The sequence below is a fragment of the Pteropus vampyrus genome, unplaced genomic scaffold (assembly GCF_000151845.1).
Source record: "Pteropus vampyrus isolate Shadow unplaced genomic scaffold, Pvam_2.0 Scaffold28, whole genome shotgun sequence".
In the NCBI taxonomy this organism is placed as follows: Eukaryota; Metazoa; Chordata; class Mammalia; order Chiroptera; family Pteropodidae; genus Pteropus; species Pteropus vampyrus.
This window is the reverse complement of record NW_011888809.1, coordinates 1,476,497-1,487,159: the sequence shown is the minus strand read 5'-3', so window position 1 is coordinate 1,487,159 and position 10,663 is coordinate 1,476,497. Positions and strand designations below refer to the sequence as shown.

At 51.5% G+C, this 10,663-nt stretch overlaps 1 protein-coding gene across 10 annotated transcripts in view; it reads right to left on the bottom strand.

Moving 5' to 3' along the window:
* Positions 1 to 4,467: 4,467 nt before the first annotated feature.
* Positions 4,468 to 10,663, bottom strand: part of DTNB (dystrobrevin beta) — a 165,783-nt gene continuing 159,587 nt past the window's right edge. For 5 of the 10 annotated variants that reach the window (XM_023528530.1, XM_023528526.1, XM_023528527.1 and 2 more), the window contains 3 exons: positions 10,452 to 10,537; positions 6,832 to 6,865; positions 4,468 to 4,917 (listed from right to left, as the gene is read on the bottom strand). In XM_023528530.1, the coding sequence (XP_023384298.1) occupies positions 4,694 to 4,917; positions 6,832 to 6,865; positions 10,452 to 10,537 (344 nt within the window). In that variant the 3' untranslated portion in view covers positions 4,468 to 4,693. Of the gene's footprint in view, positions 4,918 to 4,961; positions 6,748 to 6,831; positions 6,866 to 9,772; positions 10,538 to 10,663 lie in introns of those variants that run through there. The other 5 variants (XM_011356540.2, XM_023528533.1, XM_011356542.2 and 2 more) reach the window with 4 other exon arrangements.

The following is a 10,663-nucleotide window of genomic DNA, read 5'->3' as shown; positions in this document are numbered from 1 at the left end:
ATGTAATTAGGGTAAAATCTGTGGCTTGAGAGCAGTGGCCACAACAGGTCAAAAGAATGAGATACCCTAAGCCTAGGACTGAGGAATGAGGAGAATCCACCCAGCCCAGCCCTCCTCCTGTCCCCTCCTCAGCTGTGCTCTGCCTCTCCCCATCTCTTTCTCCCTGGTTCCTCAGCCCACACATAGCTGTCTTCACCCCACTGCTCCATATCCCTTGGTCCTTTGTCTTCCTCCTTTGAGGGGGCTCCCAGGGTAAGCTGGGTGGCAAAGGGTGAACCTGGGATGGTTGCCTAGGCAATAAGGAAAATAGGACAAACACCGACGAGCAGCAAGGGAAGAGGAGGCGCTACAGAGACTTAAAGCCTGGAGCCTCTTTCCTTAGATTCATCCGTCATCCAGCCTGATGCCCGTCAGAGGAGCTGGTCTAGCAGGAAGCTCAGGCGGACTCCCTCACAGCCATCTGCTGGCTCTTGCCCAGTCCGAGCTGCTTCTCTGCAACCTGCCTCCCCGGCTCCTGACTTCTTCTCTGCATGGCTTCTTTCTCAGTAGCCCCAGGGGAATAGTCTTTCCAAAAGACTAACCCCATGGGGGAGCCCCAGAGAGGTAATACCTCGAAGGACGAGGGGCCAAGGCAGACAGGGCCATCACACCTAGTCACAGTGCCTCAGGCTATTTATGAGTTGATGAACAAGACACAGAACTTACCTCCACCCAGTGGCTATTTGGCCTTGTTGAGAAGGAAAGACCCAGGAGGCCTGCTTTCTGAGGGCGTGTGGAGATGGGGGGTCTTGACTACCAAGCCTGGAATTTCCAGGCCTGTAGATAAGAAAGACTTCTAGAGGCTATAGATCTAGGACCCAGGCTGAATCCCTGTTTGGGGACAAATGCGTGGTGTAGAAAGATGCCATCTTGCATAGGGAAGCTAAGAGACTAAGGCACAAAGGTCTTGGGACCAAGCCATGGTGGAGCTGGTGTGACCCATGAACTGGGACCTGAATGAAAAGCCCGTTGTGCACAGGCCCTTTGGTGTGGCACTCCCTGCCCTCCAGAAGTCAGGTTCTGACTCTAAAAAAGCCTGAGCGCCTGTGGCCTAAACTTTCCAAGCCAGAGGACCCCACGGGTGTGTGTGTGTACACACGTGCTGAGGACTCGCTGCACTGCTCAGCAAAAATGGTGGCATGTGTCTGCGCTGCCATCGTCCACGGGTCTCCGAACTCCCAACTTGGCGATGTGACAATGGGTGTAGGCTGACGTGCTAACAAGTTTTTCTGTTGCTTGGTTGAGGACTCTTGCTGGGGCTGAAGGGGATTCAGGCTATAACTGGTTATGAATTATAATGAATTCCTTATTAGTTGGCAATGTGCCCGGGCCCCAGGGGGCTATAAAGTTTCTCTGTTAGTCATGACCTATAAACTCATGGGGACACACTCTTCCCAGCCTCTTATCCTATTCCAAAACACTTCTAAGTGACTAGAATCCACTCTAAGTAGTGACCATTTCCATTTCTCCCTGCAGTGGCCTGTTTACACCCATTGTCCCCAGTCTGATGGGCTTTAGAATGCGGTGCAGTTCCTCCAAGCCCACTGCTCACTTCCTAGTTATGAATGCAGACCAGGTTTCAATTTTAATCGTTAAGGCCCTGCATTCAGTGAGGCCTGAAGACCTCAAGGGGCCTCCCCCACTGCTAAGACTCTAGACTTACTCAGCTATGAGGCATCCATGAGGTTGGTCTTCTGCAAGTTCAAGGCCTTGCTTGCGATGCTGCCTCCTCCTTTATGTCTAGGGGAAGATCTTTAATAATTCTTGGGGGCCGAAAAGAAAAAATGTAGGACCACCTGTCCTGGCACATGTTCGCCAGGCCCCCAGCCAAACAATGTGACTGTAGAGCACACCCCCTTTTCTCCTTGAAGAATGCTGACTCTGGCCTGTTTCTACCTGACTGGCTATGGCTTCTTGCACCGATGTGGATGTTTTTTTCCTCCTCCTGTGTTCAGTGGTCCTCAAACTATAGTCTTTGGCCCTAGAGAAGAACCACCAACTGCAAATTCTCTGGCTCCACTTCAGAGCTGCTGAATCAGAAACTCTGGGGGTGGGACCCAGTTATCCATATATTAATGAGCCCTTTAGGGGATTCTAAGTTTAAGAACTGCTGGTATTGTATCTTACCTAAGAGCCCCAGGTAGGAAGCCTCACTTAGTTTTCTGATCCACACTGGAGAACCTGTCCGGGTGCCATGTGGCTTGCCACTAGGGTGAGTATCTTCCTAGGGAAGATGGGCTACCTACTCCCCACACTTTGAGTCTGTAACAGTCATCTGACCCCTGGTAGAGGAGAGGCCAGAGGAGGCTAGATTTGAAATCCACTGAATGGCTCTTCACAAGCCCTTTTCTTCTAGAAGGTGCAGCAGGAATTCAGATGGCTCTAGGCATTGCCATAGCAACTGTACCTTTCTGAAGCTGTCATGGACTACAGGAACGGGGCGTAAGCAATGCAGAAGAGGGGGAATCTGCCAGTGGATAGAGCAGCAGATGAGGGTGTGATAAATGAACCTCCGCATGGCTTGGATTTACAGACCTGAGCTCGGTGGGGCCGTGACTTCCTCAGGCCCCAGGATGCATCTGGGACTTCTCTAGGGGTCTTTATTGCTACAAAATATCACTAGCCCAGGGGGCCCATGATGCTGACAGGATATGTCAGTTCCCTCAAAAGATCATCCACCTAGGTTAAATTAGGCTCCTAAATGGTCACAGCAATTAGGAAGGATGACCACTTCTGTTCCCTGTCAGGGTTGGGGAAAGGGCCCCAGCTTTAAGCTTCTGATATAAATCAGATGCCAAGAACTCAGGAGGTACCTTGGGGACTTTAGATGATGGTGGATATTCCAACCTTAAAAGAAATCAACTGTCAACAAGAATTTATATAAAAACAGAGCACCCCACGCACTGTCATGTGGGCAGCTGAGTCCAGCCCTGTGGCTCTCCAGTGCTGCTTATCATCCTCCAGGTGCTGGTACACAGTGGGAGGCTGGGAGCTCAGAGCCCCTCCTGTTGTTGGAGATGTTAACGTTTCTCCTTTGCAAAGGCAGGCAGAGAGGCACAGGCGGGGCCCAGGAGACACTGCCTGACACCACGTGCGCCTCAGCTGGCTCAAGAACATGGCTGTTTTGGTATTTTTAATCTGACCGTTCCTTTGGTTTTGTCTGCTCTGGAATAAGCAAGCAGTTAATGTGAAGGACTGGGGGTGACGGTGGGGGTGGGGTTCTGCCCTGTCCTCAGGGTCAGGGTGTAAAGTGTGAGAAGTCAGGGTTGTGGGGGAAGTAAATGGTCGCCCAACAGTGTCATCGTAGACCCCCCATCCATTGTTAGGCACTGAACGTCCCCCAGAACTTTCCACGGTTTTACTCTCACCGTTGCCCCTTCTGGCCCTCCAGACGAGCCTGGATCCCCTCTTCGTGAGTGTGTGGGAGACCATTTTCACCAATGTTTTTCTTTTACCAGAGCTCCCGCTGGCTCTCCAGGGCCTCAGCTCACTGCTGGTCAGTGTGGGCCTGAACAGCACCTGGGAGCTGCTGTGGGGGGCAAGGCCTCCACCAGGTGTGGGAGGGGGAGCGTTCACACCTGAGGGGAAGCCAGCTCCCATGTCCTTGCTTGCTCTCACCCGGCTGGAGCAATGCTCTCTGTACCTGCCCCTCACGCGGAGTACTCAAGTCCTCGACACCAAGGAGCTGGGCCTCATGGGGTAGTGCTCCCACACATGCTCGCCCTCCTTCAGGGACGGGAGCAATCCAGGGGGAGAAGAGATGCCCGGAGAGGGAAGACCAGGCGGGCAGTTAGCCCCGCCCCTCTGTCTCGCCCTGGCTGCTCCCTCACGAGGTTTCCATGTGACGCTCTGTGTGTGTGGCTGGGTTGAGCCTGCTGGCTCTACACAGACCTCCTGAGGCAGTGGGCAGGGGTCTGCAGAGATGTGTGTGTTGGGGGGCGGGGTGCGAGAGCCAGCTGTGGGGCCTCTCACTTCATTCCAGTCACTGCCCTTTATAAATATTTATAGCATTTCTTCTACTAAAAATAACATCCTGGAGCCCAGGGAGGAGAAAAAAATAAATGCAAAGCACCGGGAATTGGGATTGCAGATCATGTGCCAGAGCGGGATGGAACCCCGCGCAAGAGAGAGGCTGCGTGAGCACCGCGCCCGGGGAACTGCTCCCCCCGCGGTCCTGGGCCAGGCCGCTGGCCCCTGGCTCTGCTGCACAGGACCCTCTTGCTGCTGCTGCTGCTGCTGCTGCTGGAAAAACCGTCCCGGGCTGCAGCGCAGAGCTCACGGCTCCCCCTTCCCGCCTAGGCTGCTCAGCGGCATCGGCATCGGGGCGGGCGGAAGCCTAACCCAGTGTGAGAGAAAGGAAGGAGGCTATTTTTAGCACTCTGACCAGGGCGTAAATGTCTGTAGAAGCGAGCGAGGCCTAAAGCTGTCTTTGCACACAGAGGAAAGAAAACCTGTTTGTTTTTAAAGGTCAAAGGTAGGGAGGAAACTTGTACCCCCCACCCTGGGGAGCACCCCACATCCTGGCGAGAAGCCAGCAAGAACTCCCTCAGGTCAAACACACAGGAGACTTCTGTTGTTTCTTTTCTCTTTTCAACCTCCCAGTAGATTCCTGTGGCAGAGATGAGACCATGCCCCAAGGGGAGCGGTGAAGATGCTAGTTCATGCAGGACTGTGCGAGTGGGCCCTCCACCAGTGGGGCATCAGGTGGTCCCTCCCACTTCCCACTGGCTCTGGGCTCCCTCTTCCTGGCTGGTAGTGATGTCTGGCAGCTTGCAAGCCTGATCCAGGTGTGTAGCGGAAAGATGGACAGGAATGCGCCTCTGGGGGAGGACTTTGCCTTCCTCAGGTCGATGCCAGCTTGCTCCACGTCCCCTGTGCCTGTGCAGGACAGATGCACTGTTACAGGCACTGCCCAAGGCCTCTGAGCAAATGCTGCTAACAACTGCTGGGGACGAGACAGTGCAGGGATGGGCTGTCAGGAAGCTTCCTTTCACCTCGGGAGATGCAAAGGGCTGACAACACTCACACCTCTTTAGGGAAAGGCACACTCTTTCCAGAGGCACCCATTGTCTCTGGAGTCGTTGCTTAGGTCACCAGGCCAGGAAACATTTCAAGAGAAGGGAGAAAAACTGGGTTTGCAATGTAAGGTTTGGAATGTGCTGGTTTCTTGGGAAGAATTGACTGAGAAGGGCAGAGAGGTCGGAGACTTGCCTGTAAACACTGCGAGGGAGGGAAGAAAGCCTCGTGCTGAAGACAGCAGACCTTAAGGCGCCTCTGAAAATGAACCACCTGAGTTTTTATGCTTTTCATCTGACTCCTCACCACTGGTGAGTTTCTCCTAACTTCTAATAGGGTCAGAAACAGTGTTAGGAGAAGACCCAGCCCAGATTTTAGTTCTGGCATCAAGCTCTTGGGTCAGGTCATGGGCCTTTGGTTTCCTTATCTGCATGAAGAGGGGGTGGGCCAGAAGCCTCAGACTGCCTTTCCTTGTCCCCCAGTTCCTGTGCCCTGGGGACAGGGTTTCTGGCAGCCTCCCAAAGGGCAAGTCGGCTCCTGACTCCTTTGCTGGCTGGGGCGGCCTGGGGCTGCTGTAAGGAAGAGCCTTGGCGGAATGTGCAGTGAGTGTAGGTAAAAGCCTGCCTGAGCCCTGGGGGCTCTGATTTCCAGGGCAGGGAGAATTTCTGCAGCTTGGGTGCTGCCCTCCATAGCCTGCAGGATCCCTGACTCAGTGCAGGCTCAGAGACAGCAGGTCCCAGGGTGCAGGTGGAACAGGGCCCTGGTGCGGATGGGTGGGGGCGGGTGTCAGGGAAAGGCCCAGAGGCTGCTCCAAGATAGACCACTTGGAAGAGTCTGGAAAAATTCCTTTTCTGGATCATGAGGCTGCAGCCCTGCCTTCTCTGCCTGGAAGTTGGCCTAACTTTGAAACACAAGAAGTAGGGGAGGGGAGGGCAGAAAAGATTGAAAAATAAAGATAAATCTCATGGCTGCACCAAAGGCATCTATCCTTGAAATAACTCTTCTCTGGAACAGATTGGTTGTCCAATTATTTTCATCCCTTCCTTTCAGTGAGCATGCCCAGAAGCTGCAGTATCTTGGAACTGGAACTAGGTAAGAGTTAAGGTCCTGAGATGGAAAAATGTGAAAGACTAATTCCTAAAGTCAATGGGCGTTTGCCTGTGGGGAGATCTGTACTTTTATTAATTTTTTTAGGAAGTGAGAAGGTGCAGCATGGCCAGGTGCCACGGGAAATGGCTTGGCTGGCTTTGTGGGGTCAGTGTGATCCTGCATGACAGAAATAGGTGTCTGTGGTGAGGAACTGCAGCAGGTTACAGTTCTGGATGACGGAACCTCAGGGGTATACTGGCTGTGGTTTGCACCCCCATAGAGAAATGACACTGGCCATGGGAAAACAGGGACAAAGAGGCAGAGGCAGCCCCAGGGTGTGGGTGGCCCTCAGCCGACCTCTGAGGCCTGATCCTAGAGCCTGTCCACCCAGCAGATTCTGGTCTGCCAACTGCATCCCAACACAGGTGACACCAAGCCCTGCCTGAGGCCCAGCTCCAGCACAAGACAGGTCGAGGCCTGTACCCCGGGCCCAGCGGGTACGCTGGCAGGGCTGGGCAAGGGGAAGAGGTGCAGTTGGGCTCTTGAAGAAAACCCTGAACTTGGGTTCCAGCTGCTAGGATGGCTCTGGCCTGGGAGGTGTGACTGAAGAAAGGGAGGAGGGAAACAAAGGCCTTAACTACGAAGGGAAAGGGGCCGCGGGGAACGCAGAGAACGCTCTGTACTCACCACGCTTCCTCTCTGTCCCGGCTCCTCCGCTAACCTGTGCAACATGGACACAAACAACACACCGAGGTCACAGCCGGTGTCTACTCACCACCCTGGATCTTCTCCCAGGGGCCTCCCTGACCCCCGAACCCACGGGCTTCTGGACATGCCTCTCCCCTTGCTCTCTGTAGGACGACTTTCCTGATCCAGCATGAAAACAGGGGAGGGTCATACTACCTACAATCGGCAACTGCAACTGACATAAAACAGCCACGGAGACAAGTGCCTCTCGGGAGAAGGAAATACTAATACTAAAATGGAAACAGAGCCACCTGAACTCTAGGGAACAGTTACATCAGGGAGGCACACAGCCCATCTGGTCCTGAAAACGAATGAGGTGAAAATGAATGAAACTTCGACACAGGCGGTATTCCTTCCTGCAGACGCATCTGCTCGGGCGCGCTAAATCCTCCTCTTGCTCACCCTGGAATCATGAACACCGCCTGGACCCTCAAACGCCTGTGTCTACACCCACAGAGGGCCATCGCTACCAGTCCACCAGCCATGCACATGTTCTTTAAGTGTGCAAACCGGGATTACAGCTCCCAACACCATGGATGGCAGGTTCTGGAAGAAGCGATTCTGAAGAACACAGGGGTGTAACACGAGGCGTAGCTGAGACCAACTTAGGGCTCTGAAGTAACACGAGGGGAGTTCTGCTTGTCTATGTGTCATCTCTGTAGTCTGGTTATAAGCACTCAGCACTGATGGTGAGGGGTGGGGTGAGGGGATACAAAGTAGAATGGTACCCCAGTAGAGGAGAAGCATTCCCCAGGATGCAGCCAGAGAGCCAAGGCAGGGCAGGGAGAGGCCTGAGAGGCGAATGCAGTTGGGCAGTCCAGCTCGGACATGACATTTGCAAAAGTATCCATTTGGCTCTCAAGGTTTTTGCATTGAGTAGACTATGCTTGCCTGATGGGGTGCTGACCAAGTTGTGTTTATATTATGTGAACATGATTTCAACCTCAAAGAAGTAAATCTTCTCTCTCTTTTTGGTTGATAGTTACGGCTCTCTAATGCCCAGGTGACAGTAGCTACTGCAATATCAGTCTATAGTAAAATCCCAAGCCTAGATCATGGCAGAGAATCAGAAGGTCCATCCATACAAACACTTGGTTTTAGAATTATATCCACATAACAGCTTCATTTTAGCTTCGGAGACATATTCTAGGACCTTTACAATGTTGAAAGTCAAACATTTTTTAAAAAATCGTATCCATTTCTCACCCCAACTCTTAACACTCTTTCCCTCAGGGATGATTTAATCTAAAAGTCACAGAAATAGCTTATAAAAAGATTTCACCGAGACATACAGAAACTCTGGTACATGCATTGAAAGAGACATGAGGCGATTCTAAGAGCGAGAGGGACAGAAAGGAGAGATGCTGGCAGGTGTAAGGACAGAGGGCCCGAGGCCGGGGGATACCAGGCAAGGGAACCATACCCAGTCCACACGTGAGACACGGCCTGCACACAGACTTAAACCAGGACCAGGTCGGTGGGCAGGGCAGAGTCCTCTGTATGCTTTGGGGTAGCGGAGGGAGGCTGAGGAGAGGCCATGGGAAAAGCTGTTGGGGAAGGGAGGGTATACGGGAAGAGAGGCCAAAGCAGCAGCTGTTACGTCTTCAGCCAAGAACATTCCACATGAATGCCAGGATCTGGTTGGACTGTGTGTGCGCGTGTGTGCTTGTGTTTGGAGCATGTATTTACATAAATGTAAATTCATCTCTGTGCAACTCTTCTCTTCTCCCTTTTCGCTATAACCTTCCTGTCCTGCCTTCTTCCCAGTCTCCCACCAGCACAGGAAAGTCAGTCTCCCCTACATTTCTTTGTGGCATTTCTAGATGTTTCAAAGACCACTGCCCTCTACTTCTGACATTCTGACATCCATGCCAAATGATGTCATTCTCATCAATTCCTCACTTTCTCTCAGGCCTTGGTCTGGCTCACTAGATGATTTTAGCTCCTGAAGGATGTTTTTCCTCTTCTCCCAGATTCTTCCTTGGGTCAAAGGTATGCTGACATAGTCCAGGGCCCTCTCTCTCTTATCCACACTAGCTCCTCTTGGCAAACCATGCTGCAGACCCTCTATCCCAAGGTGCTTCCCCTTTCCCATCACAATTCTTGCCTGTACTGACCTCTTTTCTACCCTTCCTTTCTTCACTTAAGTCTACTAGTCTGCTCAGACTAAAGCATGGGTGTCAGAGTTAGACAAACCTGGGCTGAATCCAAGCTCTGCCACTTACTCCCTGTGCAAGTTCTTTAACCGCTCTGAGCCTTGTCTAGAATCCGTCCCCGCTGGGGCTGTGCAAGCAAACAGGAGGGGTGTTTAAGCGTGGAGCAGTCAACGGGGACCTTCCACACCTTCGCTGCCTCGGGATGGCACTCTATCTTTCTCCCTGACGAAGTGCTCTCTAGCGCATCGCCCTGTTTATCAGATTCGTTCACTTACGGACATCCCACTACATGCCAGTCAGGGTTCTAGACACTAGGGACAGGACGCGAACAAAGCAGACCAAAATCTCTGCCTTGTGGAGCTTATATTTTGAAGGAATCCAGCAACAGACAGATTAATATGTAACAGAAATAAGAGCTAACTCTCAAATGTTCAAAGAGAATTCTGTTATCTGCTCAGTGTAACACAGAAGCATGAAGATTAAAAGCAGGAAGGTTGGTGTCAGAAAGACCCAGTTCAAACCCAAAATCTGTCACTGAATAGCTACATGATCTAAATTTCTCTGAGCCTATTTTGTCGGTAAAATAGAAATATTACTACATATCTCACAAGGTTAAGGATTAAATGAGACTGTATGTGGCCATCACTTAGCACAGCTCTTCATATATAACAAGTATTAAGGAGGGTTTATACTCAATAAAACCTGGGAGGCATTACAGACAGACCTCGTTTTGTTGTACTTGGCTTTACTTTGGTTCACAGATATTGTGTTTTTTTTTTACAAATTGAAGGCACGACCCTTCACCAGCAAAACGATTACGGCTCGTTTTATTGCCATTCTTGCTTTACTGCGGTGGTCTGGAACCACACCTGCGATATCCCCAAGGTACACCTGCACTGTCCTTTGCTGACACCCCTCAATTGCCGTTCATTCTTCTGTGACGCCACAATACCATTCGGCTATTCTGCCTACAATAATCTCATCTTTTTCAGAAACCTTTCTTATATTTATGATCGTACGACGTTCGATGACTAACTTTTCCTGCCACTTCTTTTTGCCTATTTAGTCTGCGTATCTTAGTCTTGCTTTCCCAACGATGTTATAAACTCCCTGAGGCGAGGGGTCATGTTTTGTTTTACTTGTATCTACTTTCTCTATCCCAAGCATCTGTCATCGTATCAGAAATTAGAAAGCTTTGCTGATCTACTGACTCTATCGCCTCTACAGAAAAACTTGACGGTCGGTTGGGAAAAGTAGGTAGAAGGAATTGTGGGAATTTGAAAGCTTTGGGGCAAGGCGGCAGAAGGAAGGAAAGCAGAAACAGAAGGGAGAAGGGGATTTCCTTCAGGGGCTAGAGAGCTCTGGCTCCCATTCCAACTAGGGGTCCTGTTGAGCTGCCTTTACCTCTGTCTTTCCCATTCTGCATCTTCTCTTCTTCTTCCTCTGCACCTTCCTCTGCTGTGAAAACAAGTCCAAGGAGGCCCGTGACCCTTCAGCAGAGGACAAGCATAGAAGGGGGGTAAAGGGAGTAACTCAGGAGGCTTGGGATGAAACCCTAGCTAAAGGCTCACGGCTGAAGCCTCGCAGGTGCTTACCTAGTTTGCATCCTGTGTGGT